Genomic DNA, 24875 nt, shown 5'->3' with positions numbered 1-24875 from the left:
TTAGAAAATTTAAGGAAATTAGTATAATGACAGCAAGCAAGCTTCATTATTCTAAGTACCACAAAGGCAAGCTTAGGATGTTAGTATTGTAAATATGCATAGGAAGAAGTATCATATAGGTAAGCTAATTAGGAAGTTTAAGTATCATAAAGGCAATCTAATAGGAAGTTAGTCTTGTAAAGGTAATATTCAGATTTTTAGTAAAATAAAGATATGCATAGGAAGTTAGTATCATATAGGCAAACTAAGGAAGTTTTAGAATCATACAGGCAAAGTTAGGAACTTTAAATATCATAAAGGCAATCTTAGAAATCCGTGAAAATGGAATAAAACCTCTAATTTAGCATTAAAATTAAAAAGATCATATTATAGGGAACATGTTTACTTAGTTTCAAGTTGATTGGACATTAACTTCATCAAAAACTACCTCAACCAAAAACTTTAACCTGAAGTGGGACAGATGGACGGATGGACGAAGGGATGCACAGACCAGAAAACATAATGCCCATAAATGGGGCATAAAAATATAGAGGGTTATTATTTTACCTCAGATAATACTCATGCAAACAAATTGCCACTGTTAATTATACACATTTACATGATTCTGACTCTTAATGAGAGCTAACTTCAACTGACTTCCATATTTCCCTATAAATAAGATAAATAATAGAAAAGATAGGATACAGGTTGTCAATTTGTTTGCCACTTTTGTGAATATATAATCTAAATTATGCTGTCTTTCAACTGTGATTTTTGCAATCTTAGATATAATAATATCTCTGTTGAATTTATTTGTAACTAGTTTAGACTCTACAAAAACAAAGTGGATTCAAGATCGTAAGTAAATGATTTCTAGAGTCTAGATGTCTATTTTTTTTTTACGGGGGGGGGGGGGGGGGGGGTTGAGCAGGTATCTCATTAATATTCCCATAATTAATTTTGCTTATATATTTGACAAAAAAAAAAAGAATAAACTTTACGAGAAATAAGGTAGGAATATTTATCAATGACCAACCTCTTCTCAAACTAAAATACCATAAATGAAATCAACAAAAGTAACAACAAGAAATCTTGCAGAATTTCATAAAAATCTTTTGTATAAGTCATATACTAGGTATCTTGAAACTAAATGAAATCTTCGAAATGAATCAATTCTCATTTGCATAATATCCCCCTGAAATTCAAGACATACCAGGGATCTTGAAACTAAATAAAGTCTTCGTAATGAATCATTCTTATTTGCATTATCCCACTGAAATTGCAGCAGTCAAGACATTAAAATCTAACTTGCATGATAAAATGGAAATAATTTAGTCTATTCATCTGATCGACTTCTGGTACAGAATCTACCCACATGGTTTTATATATCCATTGAAAATAGAATCTCTACCACTCTGCCACTTGATGTAACCAAGTCAATTATTAATAATTAACAAAAGAAACTACTTCTGAAATCAAAATAATTTATCTACCAGTATACACGTCAGGAGAAACAAATCATGATATCATGCTGAGGAAGAAAAAATTCAAGAAAAGCATAAATCAATATTCTTTCCCAGTCAAAGCCTCTGATACTTAAGTCAACTGAGGAAATCTTTTCACTTTCAATTACTACAGCTTTACTAATTGGTCCAAATTGCTTCTCACAAAAAGATTTTGTTCTTCCCTACGGCTAAATATATACTTATAAAGTTTATGGCCATTAAACAGATATGGTACTTCACAAACAATTTTTTCAGCAATTATATTCTCTTAAGTCTCAGATCTTTCCCGAAATAATTTTAATTATAACAATGTGTCACATTTAATTTGCAAGAAATTTGACGAAAAAAAACCCAAACATTTATTTATATTAGGGATGGCAATGACGTTATAAGTACTTGAGTACTGGCTGGGAAAGCCCAGTAATTAATTACAATTTTATAACTAGGATATATATACTCATTTGCCTTTTAAACATCTTGATATAATATTTCTCCCCACATTTTCCCTTACTTAAAATTCAGTTCCATTTGAAATATTCCTTTCTTAATACTTCCAAAAACCAGTATCTATTAACAATGTAAATACGTTATTATTATCATTATTTTTAATTTCAGTTTGTTGTGTACAATTTGGAGTTTAGTATGGCATTCATTATCACTGAACTAGTATATATATTTGTTTAGGGCCCAGCTGAACGTTACACTTCCCGATACAGGAATTTCCCGCTGCATTGAAGACCTGTTGGTGACCATCTAGATCTGCTGTTGTCTGTTCTATGGTCCGGTTGTTGTCTCTTTGACACATTCCCCATTTCCATTCTCAAATCTATTGTACATTTATCCAGGGTGAGTGAGTGTGACTTACTCTGTGTTATAGTAGTCATGAGAACTGTATATTTAGTATACAAACAGCAAAAACATATTTTTATAACAAACATTAAAGAAGAAATACAAATTGTGGAAATCTTAGATAAATTCATAACTCATGTCCTGCATACGATGATGCATACAATTTACAGTACAAAAAATGTACCTACGGTAAATAAACTTGCTTTTGATAAATATCAACAACGTAAATTCTACAATGTACTCGAGTACTCAGGTAAGGATCATGACTAAGTACTCAAGTATTCAATTTCAGTTCTTTTGACATCTCTAATTTATGTATATCAAGAAACTAGTGTAAATTCAGCATATCAATAAAATTGGGAATAAAAATTGGGAATGTGTCAAAAAGACAACAACCCAGCTAGCTGATTATGCCTCAAACGGATCTTCAACACAGCAAAAAGATATATTGAAATTTTAAATTCCCTCAAACACCTTATTTGTGGGTTATTTTCTATGTTATAAAATCAGTTTTACTCAAAAATGAAAACAATAGATGGAAAGGAAATAGTACATGGTGCATGGTGTAATTTGGAAATTTACACTATGCAACTCTGTGAGTGAGGGTTGTATGAATGCAACAGACAGGCAAAGCACAAATTTCCACAAATTGAAATAGGATTCACACAAACTTGCTTGCCATAATAACTAGGCATTACCAGGACCTCATCTCGCTCATATTTGTTCTTTTATGACCTCTAAGTCCAATCTGTGACCTTGTACTTTTATGACCTCTAAGTCCAATCATCAGTTAGATGTGACAAGTAGTAATTTTGCCCACTTTAACACTACTTTATAATGTAAACATTTCCCTGTTAAAATTATACACTGTACATGAAATATTGCCTGTTCTACAGATAGGAAGTCAATATAATTTCTATCTTCATACATTTCATGACTAAATCGCCAATTAATTCAGATTTTCTACCATAAACAGAGATTCTTGTTGACCAGATGAACTATTGCTAGATAAACAGATGATCTTAATGGTCAGATAAAATACAGGATATCAAGATACTGAAGGACAAAAGGTCAACTTGCACATGTTTCAGTTGACTTTTTTTTACAATTATCTCTTTAATGATTTGTACTTTTTTATATTCTAATTTTTATGTAATATGAAGATTTGACTGGATTTGAGTTACCAATTTCAGTTCAATTTTCAGTCCATGACTAAATTAGCTCACAGATGACCCATTATGTACCTAACTGTATAGTAATACCAAAACTATTTACTTTAAACATTTATCTTAACTTAAGACATAATTAGGTATATGGCTTCTCTCTGTGTAAAGTTGATTTGTGGGAGTAAGAAAGATGACTTGTGTTTCTTGTCTCAATCAATTTGTTCAATCCAAGACTGAATAATGACTTTAGACTTAAAGCTGGACAGATGAACTGTCCTCCAATGTAGCAAAGATTTATTTTTATACCCCCTTAACAAAGTGTTTTCAAAAAGGAAACGTGTTCGGAACAAGGCTTTTGGGGTTAGAACCCCCTTTTTTGGAATTATCAATGCATTTGTATAAGGAACATACGGTTGAAGCACCCCCCTTTTTTATCCTTGGTTGTGAAACCCGGCCCAGGAAACTCACTTTTAAAAATGGCTGGATCTAGACCCCTGATTTTGCTGTTCTTTTCTTCTTTTGTATATATGAAGTTTGGTTGATGCCAAATTGCCACAAACCTTAAACTCTATATTTAAAAGAGAATTACATAAATGGGGTTGTGAGGTACATGTCAATGAGACAACAATTGATAAAAAAATCACAAAAGATATTTATAAATAGATTTAAAGAATCTCTTTCAATTAATATTTTAAAAGTCGTAACTGTTTGGGTGTTTTATATCATATTTCTTTTCCACATTGACTCCTTACATATTTTTCTATAATTGTCAAAGGATAAAATCCCTATGTATCAGTATGAGCTTCCAAATTTGTTTTACATTCCTGTATAGAACTTATACATGGCCTCAACATGTATCATAGCATTCAACAGTTCTCTGCATGTTATCTGGCTGAAGCTATACAGCTTTAAGTCTTTATTTTTTGTCACGCATATCTATGTCAGCCTCAAGTTACTTTTAACAATAATCCTCTAATTCTTCTTTATGAATCTCTATACAAGAGTCTTCATGTTTGTCATAATTCTATGTAAGCCTTAAGCTGTATGGAGCCTCAACTGTTGTCATGGTATAAAAAGTAACTTAACAATTGTACAATAGTCTCGACAAAAGCATTGGATTTATGATTTCCTCTAATGGATACATTTATAACAGTTTCCATAAGCGATTATCAAGGCAGCAATATAATAGAAGTCTATAGAACTTCCTTGGTGGTTTGTCTTCAGATAACATTCTTAGATTATGAATTATGTTAGACTGTGGTACAGTTAAGTCAGTAAAAGTCATTGCATTTTCCATTTGTCTGGAATTCAAAAATCACACATTAAATGTCACTATGCTTTTTTAATCATAAACAATGTTGCAATAACAATCTTTTTGGAGAAAAATATGAACAATTAGATGCTGACAATTAGATAAAAACTTGGTTAGTAATTCTTTTGGGTCATAAAACGTGTAATGTCATATTCAAAAACAGAAAAGATTTATTTTGTCTCTAAGAAGTTTGGATATAATCTCTACATTTCAGAATAAATAAACCATTCAAATGACTTTGCCTCTAATCCTAACGGGAACAACAACCTAATCTTAAGATTCAGAGACATAATAAATGGTAAAGAAATATCATATCTTAAGACCTCTGAGGACAATAGGAAAATATTTCTCCCATTAATATGTATCTGTATAACAATATATAGGAAATATATGTCGACCTTGCCCCTTGTGAATGATCAAATTGGAATAGACAGATTCTATCACATTAAAGCAATGTCCATTTTTGTAGACAAAAAACATGTGTTAGTCCTCACATATTTTCTTGCATCTTATACTTATTTCAATAGTGAGAATTCACTGACTTTTTGGCATTTATTTAATATTAATTCACTATAAAGAAGAACGGTCAAGATATTAAGACTTAAGTAATACCACACCACATATTCAAGTGACTGTCCCAAGTTCATATTTGTGTAATGCATCTCTCAAAATATCTTGTGAATAAACACATTTTTTAGGACCCTAAATTTATAGTCATACAAATAGAAACTGTCTACTTTTATCCCCATCAAGATGTGAATAAACACATTTTTTAGGACCCTAAATTTATAGTCATACAAATAGAAACTGTCTACTTTAATCCCCATCAAAATTAAGTTTAAAAACAAAGATTTTTCTCTTCATTTTACCCCATATAATATTTTCAAAATTTAGCAACACCAAATTTCTGACAAAACACTCAGGCTGATTTAGTGGGGTGCCAGCCCCCCCTCCATTTTTGTTGGAAACAGTTGATTGATTATATAGGCAATCACTAAAGCATGACTGAGCCGCCCAACCACCCCTTTTTTAATATTTCAGGATCCTCATCTGCAATTAAAGATAGTTTTGATGGGATTTATAGAAAAGAGAGTTATAGACCAAATCTATAGAAGTAGAGAAAAAAAGGACAAAAATTAAAAGAATATAGAATAATTGGTCAAAAATATAAAAAAAAATAGAGAAAAACGGGCAAAACATTTAAAGAATAGAGAAAAAAGACCTAAAAAAAAAAAATAAAAAAAAATAAAGAAGGTTCCCATCCAGATCCTCGTGACAGTCTAATATAAGCATGTGTCAATACATAAATGAACATTATCAACCAAGCTAATGAGGTTTATTAAGTTGAATCTATTAGCTTCATTTGAATAGAAGGCATCACATGGTTCCCAATTATACCTATTTTTTGTAACAAATGGTGACAATGAATCGTGAAAAACAGAACAAAGGAACCAATCTACGGAGAAATGTATTGTGAATTGATTGGCAGAGACTACTTCCATAGTGTTACAGCGTCTGATGGTAATGGTATTCAAATCCTGCATCAATCTTTATTAAAAATATGTGGCATCAAAAGATATTTAATCACCAGTTTATTGAATCATGTTTGGGCAAAATAAAGTTAGTAAAATAAGGAACATGTACCATGTATAGTAAGTCTAAAATTTCATTAGGAATGCTCCGAATGAATACTGTTGATTCTTTTATTTCCTTTAGAACCGATTTTCATGAATTCAGGGAAAAATCAGTTTCCCAGATACTTTTTTTTTAGAGATTTTCCGAAATTCTGCATGCAATCAATTATAAAATTGCATTTCTTTGAACATTTAAAGCCATGGTTCACATACATAATCAAAATTCATGAAAATTTGTACACCATCAATAAAATTGAATATACAGTAGTTTTAATGAAAAGATCTTACTTATTTTGCCCCTAAAAAAAGAATGTGAACCTATAGCTTTGCCTTGGAGGATAATACTTTTCTCAGTGTAACAATTTGCTCCATCTATACCTCTCAGCAATTTGTGTCTTTACTTGGGGGCACAATCATGAGTTAACAATATAGGCATTAACAAGACTTGACATTCAATTATAGCAGTCATTCCTTTCCGTACAACTCAATGATTCCATGTTAAACTCAACTAACTATGATCAGAATCTAATTTTAAAACAGAAATTCAATTAGTTCAAGTCGTGACATTCATAAAACGATTCTGACATGTCTGGATAAGAAAGACATAATATAACATGTTCTTGGAATCAGAATATGTCCGATAGTTATACTCTAGAAACCGCCGATATGTAATTTCTGCTCAACTTGTTCAGAGAAATAAACTAATGCAGTTAATTTACAGATAAATCCATCTTAAACAAAACGCTAGAAAATTTTGTTAAATCCTTTATAGCCAAACAATTTAAAAACAATCAATAACAGTTTAACGAGAGTTTTGAAATTTTATTTGAAATTAAACTTGAAGAATTTAAGATAGGTCATAAAACTGTTCTTTCTATTAGAAATAAATATGGTTATAAGACCCTTGTGAATTCAATGAAAATTAAATGCAATTTCCAATGCAACCATGGAAACAACAGAGAAGAAAGACGCATCAGAGTCTTAAGTTATTTCTTATATTTCTAAGATCTTCAGTTTAAATCAGATTTCCTGCACCATATATAGACTGGTATTAATGTTTATTTACATTTTTTAAAAGTTACAGAGTATATAGTTTTCTGTGTTTTGTTTGAATCCTCACTGGTAATGTTATTTTTTTCTTTCCCCAATTTAATGTTTCTGTCTAAATAAGTCCATAAATTGTGTAGGTATCATTAAAATTGATATTTGACATAAACGGGTAAAGTGCTGATGTTAGTTGGATCAAATCAACTTCGATGTCAGAGTGACCAAAATTGTGTTGTCAGAAGATACGTTGGTATACTATAGTATATGCATAGGTAGATCCAGGGGGGCCCAGGTCCCCCCTTTTGTGGGAAAAATTTGGTTGATTATATAGGGAATCATTGAAGCATGACTGGAGTGGGCCCCCTCTTAGGTCAGTCAGCGGTCCCCACCCTTAGGAAAAGTTCTGGATCCGCCACTTTCTTAAACCAAGTTACATGGTTGCACCTCTGTTATAATCAAATAACTGAACTTAGATGTAACACTTAATAAAAGACAATGAAATAAATTATAAGGCACATTCTTGATTGACATTCTTCTATCCCCTGAGTAAACAGTTTACTTATTTTGTCAAGATGATATTCAGAAGAAATTTTAAAATTGCTTTTGAATGCCATATTATCAAAACCTCAAGAGCAAAATAAGTAACTGTAAAGACAAAAGAAAAGTAGAATGTCACCAATCAATGTGACATTTGCTTACTTCAGTAAAATAAATTCTTCTAAGAAAATATAACTGACATATATTAAATGAATACAAATTGCAGCAAAATTTATGAATTCTTGCACATATTTTCTAAGAGAATATAACCGACACAATGAATACAAATTGCAGCACATTGTATGAATTCTTGCACATGGACCTTGATTGAATCTTGTAAGGAACAGTGATTACTTAACTGGAAATCAATAGTGAAATTTCTTAACTCGACTTGAAATATGGAGATTGCAAGCTGTAAAACTTCTCTGATCAATACACAATTTTCAAGCAATCCCAAAAAACATAACATGATCTATAGTAGCTGTCGGCTAAATACACGTTTACGCTGACCCAATCGATAGTTACAAGGGGGAGTAATCTAATTATCTCTAAGAACTAATCATTGTTTATATGACTTTCACATCACACCAAAATCAATCGTCTTATTTTATGAGTTTTGATTAAAAGTTGCGATTTATGTTTTCCTCCTTTATTAGACATTGATAGACATGAGGTTAGTGACCTTTAGATTCTATCTACTGTGCACAAAGTAATAAAACTACAAAATAATGTAAAGGAATATATCAAAAACTGCCAGCAAAATCCAAGAACATTATGCATTGCTTTTTAAATATTAATTTAAAGATTCAAAACCTCCCCCATTCTACAGGATGAATGGGATTGTAATCTTCATCCTTCTAAGTAAAACAGTGCTATATACTAAAAGGATGACTTTTTTGTTGTTGAATAAACTGAATGTAATTATTTTTAATTTGTAATACCATATTGGTTATTTCAAGCATTACGGTCAAGTATTGTCAAATCAGCTCAATAGTTTGAAAAAAATATAGCATAATGAAAGACATATACAGCCATTCAAGCAAAGTTTCTTTGAAAAATCAAAACCAAACTGCATCATGATACAATATAGTGTGGTCCAATACATGATCAATTATTTATCTTATTTGCCTACACAGAGTTGAATAATACTAATAAAAAGGAGGATAAACACAGCTAATGTACCTCTTTTATTTCATTTTAAAGGCAGAGCCTCCATGTCGGAGTTGTCTTTGTAGTCATAATACTGCATCAGTGGCCAGTCAAAACTGAGGTTGTGAGTTCAAATCCTGCACCAGGCAGGTGCAGTCAACTCAAATCACAATTATACTTGTGAGAGCGATAACAAGACCAGTTAAGGTGGTACCCAACACTTTAACTAAAATTAATTTGGCTCGTTTAATTTTTCCTTAAATTTTGACACAGTATTTACTTAGACCCTTGACAAAACTATAAAAATTTCAAAAAATTTGAACCAACCGTTTTATCAGAAAATTACACTGGTTATATAGCAGTTTGACAAAAACTTCTTTTGATCTTTGAAAAGCTTAATTATCCATTAACAACACAACGTCATTAAAACATTTAGCTGATGTTACAGAGTTATCTCCCTGTAGTGTTAGGTACCACCTTAACTAAAATTGGAGTCAAGTGCACCCACATGAGCCGCTTTCAAACTCACAACCTCAGTGGTGACTGGCTAGTGGTGACAGTAGTGGTGACAGTAGTAACTACTTAGACCATTTGGCCACTGAGTCACCTCAAAGTCAATAGATCACAACTTAAATACAGGGCCAAATAATTACCATGAACATAAGATGTGTGAATGCTTAGCAAAAGAGTATAGATACTATTACTGATGTGGCATAAATGGACCCCCTAAACTTGACCACAAACTTTAATTTAACAAACAACCTGAGATTTTTTCCCCTGTGATCCAAGGATGATCATATATATCTTGTTAAGTACTCTAAAACAAAATTGATTGATTAATGCTATATACAATGTATGTCCCTTCTCTCTTGATACATAAGTTATCATTAAATGTTAAAGACCATAAGATGAGCTCACAAATATACCTCATGTAGAGTAGCTAGGGGTCCATAAACTGTCTACTTTCACCTGAAGCCAACCTACAGTTAAACTTCAGCTACTTATAATGCAATTTTCTAAAAGTCAACCATACAACAAACAAGAAAGATGTAGGAGGATTTTCTAGACATTTGTTTTTAGGTCTACAGATAAACATTAACTGTGAGTAGAAATTAAGTATTCCTCATACCATTGGGGATACATTTTCGCCATAATCTATGACTAAAAAATATGCATTAACCCTGTAATATTTAACAACATATATATAAATATCTGTGAAATTTTCTCAAAACAATTTTTAATCACACACAATAGAGATGGAAAACTGACATAAAACTTCGGCTTACTCAATACACTCGCATGTTATGTCTAGGTGCCTACAGATCCAACCAATCAAAATAAGATTTGAATGGTTTTAAAGGTTAAATAACTTTTTTGGTAGTCCCTATCAAATGTCTACTGGGTAATACCAGTGTTGACTGATTTATAAAGCTGTTTCAATGTACAATGTACAAGGCAAAGCATAGCTAGTGTACCACCATATGATCACATGACTGTTCAGGACACAAACCAGGTTAAATACAAACAGTAGAACTACGGCTTTAAAATATCTAACACACAGCAGTATGACAACATCAAATAGACAATTAGACAACAGTGAGAAAAGAGACAAAGATGGGAAACTGTACAAATAATTTGGAGAATTTCATGTGCCAAAGATCTTTGTATTTTAAAAATGTTCAGAAATCTGAGTTCCAGTTCTTAACAAGCAATCAGTCATTTAAATGTACATTTTTGGTTTAAGAAAATTACACTTTTTAGTTTTTAAAAACTACTTCAAATGTTCACATTTTTAAAGAGAGAAATCCAAATTGTTTCTCAATAACTGGTCAAAATTATTATTGTTATGATATAGTAATTTTGTCCTCATGTGCACATATTTCACAAAAGTAAATATAATTGCTGATTTAATGTAGATTTCCGTTAAGGAAACATTGGCATAAGCAAAATTAAAAGTAATTTAAGAGAAAGTAATTCATGAATCTTTTTGAATTTTCCCATTCTCATTTTGTTAACATTAAATAATCTTTCATTATGTACTGTTTGAGTAAGTGATATAAAGTTCAATATCATATTCAAATTTCATAACTGTAAATCTTCAATTATGAATTTGAAGCTAAATTTCAAAACTCAAACCTATGTTTTTATCACCTGAAAGACTATAAGAGGAGACAGTGTGAAAGGGGAAAGGGTTCATCACATAATTACTCATAAAAAGGGTACATAAACACATGTTTACTCACGGGTTGTTGTTGAGTAATCTGCATGCAAAATAATTGAGACAAGTTAGAACTGAAAGCTGGCAAAGAAGGTTAACTCTATCTCAAATTTTGACAAATAAAATATTATCTTACATGAAAACTCAAATATTTCTCCATTCCTATATCTTTCAATGTTTTTCATTATTTCAGTCTCACTAAAAATTTGTCATTTAATTCTAATGAATCTAATTCATGGATTTGTGGGTGCATTAAAGCTATCAAAAACAGACACCAAATTCAAAACATATCAATCAGATCATATTTTTTAAATGTTATAAAAAAATGTATTTTTATATCAGCTAAAAAAATACAAGGTATTAGGGTTTACCCATTTTAATTTATTCTAATAAAGACTTGAAGACAAGAAAATATCAGTTTTCTGCCTATTCATTAACCATCATTTTTTCAGGTAAGGATGCAACTACAAATTATACATATATTATAAGTACTGTACTATACTTAACCAGCGACAACTTTTAGACAGATTAAGTCTGCACATATATATAGGTAATAACAGCCAATTATCAAGATGAATTATCAAGATGATAATTATCTGAATATTCTATTACTTCCACTAGCTGCGGAACCGTAGCTCATAGGTCCTTATGTTATTTTTTGACTATTTGTGGTCCGCAAATAGTCAAAAAATAACATAAGGACCTATGAGCTACGGTTCCGCAGCTATTACTTCCACATGCCAATACTCTTATTAATTTTTGTAGTTTTATATATCAAATAACATAATGAATTATAAGATGAAACATAAAATCATTCATATGTGCACTGCTGTTTGCTTATCAGACAAAGAAAGATAAATCTTACCTGGATTGCTATATGAGGGTGAATTGGAATGTGATTTGTGTTGAAATGTATAATTTGCTGCAAATCCTTGGCGCTGATTTCTACCATCCGATAGAAATTCTATATATAGATATGGTGATGTAGATTTAACTTCTTCTTGGTTCTTTATACCACATAAATATTTGATTAAAGGCTGAGAACTATTCATACCATCATAAATTGCTATTCTATCTGAACTTTTACTACAACTGCAAATACAAAATATGCAAATTGTAAACAGGATTCGCAGTGGAACAACAGGAACCCTATCACAAACTTTTATGTTACAAACATGACATCATTTAATAATGTTGGTTTCACAGAAAATTACAAGTTTGGAAAAAAAATCAAACACAATTGTAGTTTTAAAGTGGCCTCTTATAGATTGTTTTGGGTATGGGTTTTGCTCATTATTGAAGGCCACAATTGGTGACCTTTAATTGATAACTTCTATCAGAACATCATTTGGTCTTTTGGTGGAAAGATGTCTAATTGGCAACAATTCCACATATCTCTTATTTCTATATGCATATGTATAAAACTAATAAGGCAACTAACAGTAAAAAGAAAATAATAACAATAAAAAAAGAGAATATAAATCAAAATATTAATAAATATCTGATAATTTGAGCAACCCCTAATACATGTACTGAAAAAATTTTGATATGCATCTTACAAACAGATGTTAAATGGTTACAAGAGTAAAAAGTTTAACCCAATCAACCTCTTTTTTCAGTTTTTAAAGAATTTTTATAAGGGCATAGTAAGTGTTTGACTCATTTTAATTTTTTTTTTTTTTTAAAACTATATACTTTACAGCCAAATTTTAATTTTTGAAACCGATTTGCAACTCTTACTTGTGTTGAAGTTTTCACACATTAGATATTAGTTTTTAAAACACTTCAAACATGGCTTTATATCATAATTAATTTGTAAGGTGTAATAGGAACTGAACTTTAGCTCAATAAGTATGTGTACTCTTAAATAATTTCGTGTCTTCATGTTAGATGAATGTGCGTAGCTACGTTTACGTCAAAACGCCCGGGCGTACACTTGATTTTTGGTTGAAAAAATATTTTAATCTCAATAATTCAAAAAGACCTGGTTTAAAGCACATCCGTCTTGTAAATCTTTCTTCAAAATCTTGTAACTGCGAAAAAAAGGTGACGAAATTTACTTTTCAATCAGATGGTACCGTATTATATTATGTTTTTACTTTCTGTCAGTCAAAGTCTTAATCTACTTGGAATTCTTCTGACTTGTCTTTTGTTTAAAGCAATTAATAATTAGCTGAGATTCAATGAATGCTTTGAATTTTATCTAAGCCTGTGACATCTATTCTATGTCGCAAAATCAAGAAATAGCGATCCTAGATTTTGTAGATGGCGTCAACATTAAGGTTCAGTATGTGGTCAACTTTTTTTTAAAACATTATGAAGTGTATCCAGAACATAATGATGAATTCATATTTTTAATTTTCCCCCTATTTTAATGATAAAAAGAATTTATCGGTAATTTGTATATTTTCCCTTTGATTTTGCTGCAGTATATTTTCCAGTATCAACGTACTGGCTGTATCACTGAAAATATTAGGCATACATTGTGAGACATCATAACTACCGATAAACAGAATAATAGGTAGTTTCGTTTTTGATACCGACTATATCATATGGAATATCTCAACTCGCCCTAACAGACTTGTCTAGATATTCCACATGATATAGTCAGTATCAAAAACGAAACTACCTATTATTCTATATTTCTTTTTGCAGTAAACAAGTAGATACATTATGAGGTTAAAGTTTGTTACACTTCAATTATTTTGTCAAAACTTTATCGATTTTTATAAAATCTGGCAGAAGCATTTTTGTGATAAATGTCTTAAGCAAAATATTGAAAGTATATTTTTTTTTAATTTGGCATACAGACTTGTCTTTTTGACAATTCACAGGTGGCCTCACGCCCTGTTGTTAATATTTTCTACATGATTAATTTGAAAACCTTCAGATATTGACGTGAAACTTAGAAATCTGAAGAAAATATTTGTTTATTTAAAATCCTGTAATGGACTCATAAATGGACTAAAATGAAGCGGTAATCCCAGCCTCGAGAACCAAGGTTAATCGATTTTCATAATGCACCTTATTATTCCGAGAACACAGTTACATGTATGTCGTAGTGTTTTTCTTTTAGATAATAAACGAAAATAAAAAAATCCAACCTGCTCTTGTGTGCTTTCTCAATATTTTTTTTACAGTGTGTAGTACTATTTTTGGACAAACTATATATAAAATCATAATAACCTTCGTCTGCTCTAACTAAAAATATGGTTGAAATCTTTTGACAGCTTCCGAAATGTTAATTTTTAACCTTTTTTAGCTGGACCAAATCACTACTTTACTTTAAAATACATGAAACAATTTGTTTTACACTGTAATTTCATCCCCATTCTTGTTATTTAGTCATTTAACATGAAGAAATAAATTTGAAAAAGTAGTATAAAAAGATTGTCAAGTAACCAGGTAACACATTGTTCACACATTGGTCTATTTTCAAAGGACCATAACTGTGTTCCCGGACCAATAGTCTATGTTCAACTTGTTATTAACTAATTTGTAATGACTGAAATGAGCCCCCATCTCAAACCCACTACTGGTAGGTTTTATAATCTGGATCCGATTGAGGTCTTCAACCAACTCTCCAAGGTTAGGGCGTACACTTAAAAATAGTCTAGCTACGCCACTGAGATGTTTTTGTGGTTCGTGATCATCTCATGATTTAAGCCATTTCTATCTGATTAAACAGTTTGTACTTTTTTGTGCTGTTATACCACTGTTTCAGTTTAAGGGGGGGAGGGTTGAGTGTTCATAAACATATGTAGTTAACTCATTTACAATCATACTACATCTTATTTTAAACTTAGATAAGTGCTAATGATCTAATTACTGTCTTTTGTCTTTTACACTTCAGGTTAATATTATATACAGTAAAACATATTGACAATATTAGAAACGAATAATTGTTAATATAAGTGTTTAGGATATAATTGTTTCCATTTCTTATTTACATTGACAATATTAGAACTGAACAATTATTAATCTTAGATGAAGCTGTCAATGTTGAGACAGATATTTTTTTCATAATAGTTGATGACTTCTATAATATCCTTAATCATCCAGCTAGAATTTCTGCAATATGATTTACAAAGGGGACTATCTTTATATCTTGAAGGGAATAATTTCCAACTAACCTTCATTTTATCATATCTGTAAATTATAGGAAAGCAAGAATGTGTTCATAGTACATGGATGCCAAGGCACTTGCAATATAATTTTCTATGTACTGTGGTATTGGGGATGAAATTTTAATTTGGCATTAAAATTAGAAAGATTATATTGTAGAGAAAATGTGTACTCAGTGGCAAGTTGTTTGGACTTCATCTTCATCAAAAACTACTATGAACACAAACTTTAACCTGAAGGGGGAAACATGGACGAATGTCATCAACAGACTAACAGACACACAGACCAGAAAACATAATGCCCATAAATAAGGCATAAAAACTAACCTATCAACTCCTTCATCATATATTTGTAAATTTTGAAACTGTATATAAACTGTTCCTTCATTTGGCTGTCCATAAAATGTATACTGACATTTTGAGTGACTAGGATAGTTCTGTGGGTAAAGGGGTGAGAAAAATTTCCCTGAAAGTTTAGACGTGGAGAAATCCCATGAGCACATGGTCCCTGACTGCTTAACACCATCAGATACGAACTGTCCTGAAATAGATAAACAATAAAACATAAGACATGAAAAATGCAAAAGTTTTTAGCCAACATTACAAATATACCAGTATTAACATAATTAAAACATATATAAGAATATAAGACATGATTTTTTTATCCAATATTACAGACCAACATTATTTTCTTTATAATTTTTCTTAAACATAAGTTCTCTTTATAATTCTCATCCCTTACACATAGACTGAAGTTTATTGGTTGATACGGGTCCTTGTGACTTTGACATGCAGAACAGCAAGAATTGCACAGTTCCTTTACTGTATTTTTTTTTTCATGTGTGTAGTGATTTGTATCATGAATTATTACACCATATATCTTCTTTGCCATTATATATCTAAATGGTCTATATATCGAGTACATTTCAATTTCAAACTTAATTCTTTGTACAGTGTAGAAGAGTTGTAAATATTTTAATAGTAAGAAAATGGAATGATTTCATGTTAAATTTGAGAAATGACTGTAATATTGTTTCTGTCTATTCGAAACAACATAAACTAGAGGCTCTAAAGAGCCTGTGTCGCTCACCTTGGTATATGTGAATATTAAACAAAGGAAGCACATGGATTCATGACAAAATTGTTTTTTGGTGATGGTGATGTGTTTGTAAATCTTACTTTACTAAACAGTCTTGCTGCTTACAATTATCTCTATCTATAATGAACTTGGCCCAGTAGTATCAGTGGAAATGTTAATAAAAATTGACTATAAAGGACAATAACTCTTTAGGGGGTCAATTGACCATTTCGGTTATGTTGACTTATTTGTAAATCTTACTTTGCTGAACATTATTGCTGTTTACAGTTTATCTTTATCTATAATAATATTCAAGATAATAACCAAAAACAGCAAAATTTCTTTAAAATTACCGATTCACGGGCAGCAACCCAACAACGGGTTGTCAGATTCATCTGAAAATAACAGGGCAAATAGATATTGATCTGATAAACAATTTTAACCCATGTCAGATTTGCTCTAAGTGCTTTGGTTTTTGAGTTATAAGCCAAAAACTGCATTTTATCCCTATGTTCTATTTTTAGCTGTGGTGGCCATCTTGGTTAGTTGACCAGGTCACACCACACATTTTTTAAACTAAATACCCCAAAGATGATTGTTGCCAAGTTTGGATTAATTTGGTTCAGTAGTTTCAGAGGAGAAGATTTTTGTAAAAGATAACTAAGATTTACGAAAAATGGTTAAAAATTGACTTTAAAGGGCAATAACTCCTAAAGGGGTCAACTGACCATTTCGGTCATGTTGACTTGTTTGTAAATCTTACTTTGCTGAACATTATTGCTGTTTACAGTTTATCTCTATCTACAATAATATTCAAGATAATAACCAAAAACAGCAAAATTTCCTTAAAATTACCGATTCACGGGCAGCAACCCAACAATGGATTGTCTGATTCATCTGAAAATTTCAGGGCAGATAGATCTTGACCTGATGAACAATTTTACCCCGTGTCAGATTTGCTCTAAATGCTTTGGTTTTTGAGTTATAAGCCAAAAACTGCATTTTATCCCTATGTTCTATTTTTAGCCATGGGGGCCATCTTGGTTGGTTGGTGGGGTAAAAAAACACAATTTTTAAACTAGATACATCAATGATGATTGTGGCCAAGTTTTGTTTAATTTGGCCCAGTAGTTTCAGAGAAGAAGATTTTTGTAAAAGTTAAGGACAGACGACTGACGACGGACGCCAGACGCCGGAGGCCAAGTGATGAGAAAAGCTCACTTGGCCCTTCGGGCCCAGTGAGCTAAAAACAGCAAAATTTCCTTAAAATTACCAATTTAGGGGCAGCAACCCAACAACGGGTTGTCTGATTCACCTGAAAATTTCAGGGCAGATAGATTTACAACAATTATACCCCTGTCAGATTTGCTCTAAATGCTTTGGTTTTTGAGTTATAAGCCAAAAACTGCATTTTACCCCTATGTTCTATTTTTAGCCGTGGTGGCCATCTTGGTTGGTTGACCAGGTCATGCCACACATTTTTAAACTAGATACCCCAATGATGATTGTGGCCAAGTTTGGTTTAATTTGGCCCAGTGGTTTCAGAGGAGAAGATTTTTGTAAAAGCTAACAACGCCGGACGCCGCTGCCGAACGCCAGGTGATGGGAAAAGCTCACTTGGCCCTTTGGGCCAGGTGAGCTAAAAATGTGGTGCACACTGTTAAATAACCTGCAACGCGCGATATTCAGTGAGCACCATATTTTTTATGTTATTTCTTCATAGACAGAAAAAAATATTACAGTCATTCCTTAAATAGACATCAAAAGATGTCGTATGAGTGTCAATGAGACAACTCTCCATCTTTGTCATAATTTCATGTTAGCTCAGCATGGAGAAGGGAACTAATTTACACTTTTCAAAATTAATTTCAAAGTGCAGTATCATCAAAATAAAAACTGATTGAAAGTTTTTAAAAATATTGAATATAGTGCAGGATATTGAAAGGTAAAAAGAGACATTTTGATTAAAATAAATAAGTGACCATGCTAAAAATAAAGTTTCAATAACAAAATATTACCCAACATTTTAAAAGTAAGATTTTAAGTAATAGAAGCCTTGAATTATGTTTGTAAAAAATGTTTTTCTCCTATTTGCTTTAAAAAAATGACAATAAAAGAATAATGTGTCTGAGGAAAGGTATGCTACCATTCAAGCTTACTTATACTACATAAAAATACTTTTTGAAAGCATTTGAGGTCCCTGCTAGTGAGGATACGATTTTTTTTTTAGCAATTTTCCAAGTTATAAAGGGGCATTACTCTAGTAAATTACTCCCTGCCCAAATTGGAACTCTGGCTGTATATGTTGTCTTTTAAAAGTATGGGTATGTAACTTTCATTAAATTTGAATGAGGCAAATTTAAGTTAAGAGTGCAGAAACAAAATCAGGATCATTTGTAATTTTCCAAGTTATAAAGAGGCACAACTTTTCATAGGTATTAAGTGACTCTCTGCCCAATTTCGAACTTTGTCTGGGAGTTTCAATTCTTGGCATTGATTATGAGTTTCATCAAATTTGGATGAGGAAAACTTTAGTCATGAGTTCAGAAACAAACATGGAACAGACAGAAGACCAATGGAAAATGTAACTTTACTTAAATTACATCTGAAATTTTTAAGAAAATTACAAATAATTTGGAGTTACTTAATTAAATAATCTTTATTAACCATAATTATATAAATCTTTTTGGTGGATTAAATGTAAATTTTGGTTGTTAATAAATAAAGAGATATGTTACTATTGCCAATGAGATAACTATCAATCAAGGAGGACCTTTTTCTGGACATCAGGATCAGATGTTTTTAAAGATTGGATTTCTGAATTGATCCATTTGGAATCCAGGAATTCTTTTTTCAAATTTTGGGATGTTAGGATTTCAATTTCTTTAAATTGGGGAGCTCAGGATTTCATGTTTTAAAGCCCGTGATTTCGGGATCAGGGCCCCTCCAACCCTCACTCATATTAGGTAAGGTAAACTTCCCTCCTTTGGAAGTACGCTACCCCTTAACAGACAGATAGATTGGTTATCTGTCAGACTAGTCTTCTCTTAAAGGAGGGCAGCTTACTTATTCTAATAATGACTTCATGGTTCAGCTAGGAAGCAAGAAAACCAAAGATATTATCTTGCCTACACACTCGTTGCAATTAGCTGTAAATAATGTGTGAAACATTGACTTCTAGATAGATGTTTAAAGGACATGATTTTTTCATACAAAATGTGCTAAAAAAATATTCATGTATTGCCTTACAAAAACACCAATATAAATATATTTTGCATCTTTCAATGAACATGTGTTCTTGATAAACCTTTTTATTACATGTAGTGAAAAAAAAGAGTAAAAAAATCATAGATTTAACAACAGGTTCCAGAGAGAGTTTAAGGTTAAAAGGAAGGTTAATTAGTAAAATGTGTACCATTCTTGCCTTTAACTGGTATAATATACACATCTGGTGGTTTAATTTTATTAGCTACAAAAACAAGAGGCTCTCAAGAGCCTGAATCGCTCACCTTAATTTTTTTGGTTAAATCTCTCATCAATGATTATTTTGGCTTTTCAATTTATTTAAATGTTCTTTGAATCGTCCTATTTTCTTCAAAAGCAAAAAAAAAATCATTTTCTCCTATGTTCTATTTTAGCCATAGGAGCTATTTTTCTTGACATACAAGGAAATGAAATATAAAATTCATACTAGATACTGTGAAACTCATTTAGCCTAAGTTTGGCTGAAATTGATACAGCAGTTTCAAAGGAGAAGATTTTTTAAAGTAAGTCAACATGATGAACAAATTGTGAAAAAAGTCTTTAAAGGGCAATAACTCCTTAAGGGGTCAATTGACAATTTTGGTCAAATTGACTTATTTGTAGATCTTACTTTGCTTAACATTTTTGCTGTTTACAGTTTTCTTTATCTATAATAATATTCAAGATAATGACCAAAAACTGCAAAATTTCCTTAAAATTACCAATTAAGTGGCAGCAACCCAACAATGGGTTGTTTGATTCATCTGAAAATTTCAGGGCTGATAGATATTGACCTTTTTAACATTTTTACCCCATCTTAGATTTGCTCTAAATGCTTTCGTTTTTGAGATATAAGCCAAAAACTGCATTTGACCCCTATGTTCTATTATACATGTAAGTAATGGCGGCCATGTTTTTTGACCGATCAAAAATCGAAGCTCAAACTTTGTGCAGGATAATCTAAGGAACAATCATGCTTAGTTTCATCCAAATCCAATCAGTAGTTTCAGAGAAGATTTTTTAAAGTTAGCAAATATGATGAACAAATTGTGAAAAATTGTCATTAAAGGACAATAACCCCTTAAGGGGTCAATTGACAATTTTTGTCATATTAACTTATTTGTAGGTCTTAGTTTGCTGATCATTTTTGCTGTTTACAGTTTATCTTTATCTATAATAATATTCAAGATAATGACCAAAAACTGCAAAATTTCCTTAAAATTACCAATTAAGTGGCAGCAACCCAACAATGGTTTGTTTGATTCATCTGAAAATTTCAGGGCTGATAGATATTGACCTAAAAAACATTTTTACCCCATGTCAGATTTGCTCTAAATGCTTTCATTTTTGAGATATAAGCCAAAAACTGCATTTGACCCCTATGTTCTATTTTAAGTAATGGCGGCCATGTTTTTTTACCGATCACAAATCGAAGCACACACTTTGTGCAGGATAATCTAAGGAACAATCATGCTAAGTTTCATTCAAATCCATTCAGTAGTTTCAGAGGAGAAGATGTTTGAAAAATTGTTAACGACGACGACAACGACAACGACAACGACGGACGCCAAGTGATGAGAAAAGCTCACATGGCCTTTTAGGCCAGGTGAGCTAAAAATAATTGGATGTAGAAAAAAACACTCTTTTGATATAATATAATTTTTTTTACCAAATATAAAAGAGAAGAAAAATTCATGTACATTTTACACTGTAGAAATAGACAAAGGAGCATACAAAGCGTTGTCTGTAATTGGAGCAAAAACCTACCTAGAAAAAAATAGCAAATGTTAATTCAAAATTTTATTGTTAGCTCTTAATAATCTGATTAATATTATCAACAGGGTATAACTATAATAATAATAATAACAATCAAAAGTATAAAAGTGGTTCTATTCATGTGCAGGCCATGGTAAAAATTTACTACAAAAAATTTATAAATAAATAGAATTATCTCCCTTAGAACATTTCATTTATAAATTTGTATTAGTCAAAAGGTTTCTATGAGGAATGAGGTTGCAATTAACCCATAAATCCAATATAGTCTTATCCCTATAACTCAAATACACATGAAAATATAACTATACAAATTTGAAGCAGTTGTGTACGCATGAAAATGAGGTCACAGCAGACTATGGACATATATGACAGTCCACAAATTTCGAAACATAAGGCATCTGGATATTAAGCAGGGAGAATCTAGCTCTTCTAACCTTCTGGATTAATTTATTTAAAACAAATAGTTTATGCCCTTGCACAATAGCAAAATTGATCTTACTTTTTATTTTTATTTTTTAGCAAGTCAAGAATGACAAAATAATTGATAATTATATAATTATTTTGTCACCTTAACAAATCCAAAGACAATGTGATTTTTTACATCAAGGCCTGAAAATAACCTACTTGCATCTAAAAATCTGAAGAATCCTCTGAATCCTTTAAAGAAAGTCAGCTGTTGTGATAAAGGTCGTGTTGTCTGGAATTCCATTATTAAACTCCGATCTTTGGAATAAAATGTTTTTTGTTGTAAAGTTGACATACTTCCACATAATTCATAATTGTGTTGCATGTTTTCATTTATTTCTGGACGGTTTAATTTCAGGAAAAGTCTTAAATAATCTTTACATCTGAAAATAGATACATACAATGTAAGGATGTATTAAACAGCAAGGTATAAATTTCTTAGCCTTCGGTACAATTATACATATGCATAAACAATATATTATATCAATCTGCGTTTCAGAATCTAAATGACTATGGGTTATCTCATTGTTTGCACACCAAAATTAAAATAACGGGACATCATTGGTTGAATTTCCAAAGTTTAGAACATTTTAGAACTATCAACTCTTGGTGTCCACTTTTGAAAATGTTGCCCATAGTGCATAGATCATGAAATGGCGAATTGTTAACCTAGGAGAGACTATTTTTTTGTACATGTTGTTTATTTGAATGACATGGTTTTTTTTTTATCGTATTCTTAACACATTCCCTTCTTTCTTATGCTACACATCTGTCAACAGAAACTGCCATTGATATGAGGCAGACCACTGCTTCATATTCACATTTGTTTTTTGGTTTGATATGTTGTACATAAATCAGGCAACCAGTTATTTTCATTTGAATTGTTTACATGTGTCATTTCAGGGTCTCTTACAGCTGACTATGCAGTATGGATTTTACTCATTATTGAAGGCGATACAGTGACCTATAAAAGTTAATTTACCTGTCATTTTGTTACCTCTTTAAAGAGTTGTCTCATTGGCAATCATACCATATCTTCTTATTTGTATATATCGGTATAAGGACTGTGAAATGAACAGGAATGGATACTGCTTTTAACAAAGGCTTATTATTTCCATAAAAAAAAATCGGTAAAGATACCCATTATCTATGAAAATATTCAGTATAACTTACAATCAATCTACATCGACATATTGTGAAAAGAGTTGAAGGGGATATCAATCATATGGATAAAACATAAGTTTATCTCTTTACCCTTCTTTGTTTTAGATTAAATCATGAGGGTGTTAGACTTATGATTGTAGGTGTATGTTATTAACCCTTAAAATTTTTGTATACAGCAATCTACATATCTTGTAGAGGTCAATATTAGAAATAAGATTTCTCAGACTTTTTTTAATTGTCAAAATTAGTGATCAATCAAAAATTAAGGTACACTCGGTCTTTACTCAACCTGAGTCCCTTCAAGTCACGAACGATCACAAATGTGTGTTAACTGACCAATGACAATGCCTAACAAATATTTGTATAATTTAGAAAAAAAAATAAAAAAAAATATTTTACTCTTTTAATATAATGTAGATGATATGAGCTTTATTCCTTCCAATGAAATCAAATATAAAATAGGATCATAATGTTTTAGAATATCTCAATACAGCAATTTACAATAGTATTATATTGTTAACCATAAAAAACAGTCGTTTATATAGAAATACACCAAAAAATATTTGTTTTATACAATTAGCTGTTTTAAAAAGAGCTATAAATCCCTTCATAGAGATTATTATTTCAATCTGGAGCTGGCGTCACATTTCCTGCTATCTTAGAATTACTGGAAATTAATTAGCTATGTTATGTCCATTTAACATGACCAAAATGATAGTCCAATAAAGCTGGTCTGATCTTATTTTATGTGACCATTGATTCCTTTTATTTCACTTTCTTAGGGTTTAATTTCCTATCTTTTTTCACAAAGAATTTTCTGGGACTTAATCTGTGTATCATTGTCATAAAATGAGCCTCAGATTACAGAAAGACGAATCAATCCATCTGATTTTCAGAAACAGAAGATTTCAAGAAATTCCACATGAATAATTTACTCAAAATGAACCTTAATAGCCATCACATGGTCATAAACCAGAACTGAGACATTTAACAAAACAAATAGCTTCCTCTAGTGTTGAATTTTGAAAGATGGCATTGTTTTATTGGTATATCTTGAGTGAATGGAAGAAAATAAGGATCATATTGTCAATGAAACATCTAGGGGTCAAAATAAAGGCAATAAACAGTTTTCAATAGTGCAATTAGATATAGGAAGATGTGGTATGAGTGCCAATGAGACATCACTCCATCCAAGTCACAATTTATAAAAGTAAATCGTTATAGGTCAGGGACAACTGTCTTCAACATGGAGCCTTAAGGCTCACACCAAACAGCAAGCTATAAAGAGCCAAAAGTCATTTTATGACTTGCATCTTTTATGTAATCAAGTGTCAATAAACATCTTTGAAGATTGAAATTTTGTGACTGCTTCCTTAATCTCGGAATATGAATAAAAAACAAAATTTGGCATTAAAATTAGAATGATCTTATCAAAGGGAACATGTATACTAAGTTTCAAGTTGATTGGACTTCAACTTTATCAAAAACTACCTTGACCAAAAACTTTAACCTGAAGTGTAACAGACGGACAAACAAACAGACAGAGGGACTGACGGACGAACGAACAGACGCATGGACGCACAGACCAGAAAACATAATGCCCCTCTACTATCGTAGGTGGGGCATGAA

The 24875-nt window shown here is 31.3% G+C and overlaps 1 protein-coding gene across 6 annotated transcripts in view; it reads right to left on the bottom strand.

Annotated features, from left to right (window-relative positions):
• The window catches only part of LOC134688209 (suppressor of lurcher protein 1-like), a 152628-nt gene that overhangs the window by 31370 nt on the left and 96383 nt on the right, over window positions 1–24875 (bottom strand). For 4 of the 6 annotated variants that reach the window (XM_063548681.1, XM_063548684.1, XM_063548686.1 and 1 more), the window contains 5 exons: window positions 22242–22465; window positions 20014–20067; window positions 15848–16061; window positions 12262–12488; window positions 11422–11439 (listed from right to left, as the gene is read on the bottom strand). In XM_063548681.1, the coding sequence (XP_063404751.1) occupies window positions 11422–11439; window positions 12262–12488; window positions 15848–16061; window positions 20014–20067; window positions 22242–22465 (737 nt within the window). The remainder of the gene's footprint in view (window positions 1–11421; window positions 11440–12261; window positions 12489–15847; window positions 16062–20013; window positions 20068–22241; window positions 22466–24875) is intronic. The other 2 variants (XM_063548685.1, XM_063548687.1) reach the window with 2 other exon arrangements.

The sequence above is a fragment of the Mytilus trossulus genome, chromosome 10 (genome assembly GCF_036588685.1).
Source record: "Mytilus trossulus isolate FHL-02 chromosome 10, PNRI_Mtr1.1.1.hap1, whole genome shotgun sequence".
Taxonomy (NCBI): domain Eukaryota; kingdom Metazoa; phylum Mollusca; class Bivalvia; order Mytilida; family Mytilidae; genus Mytilus; species Mytilus trossulus.
This window is presented reverse-complemented; position numbering and strand designations above follow the sequence as displayed.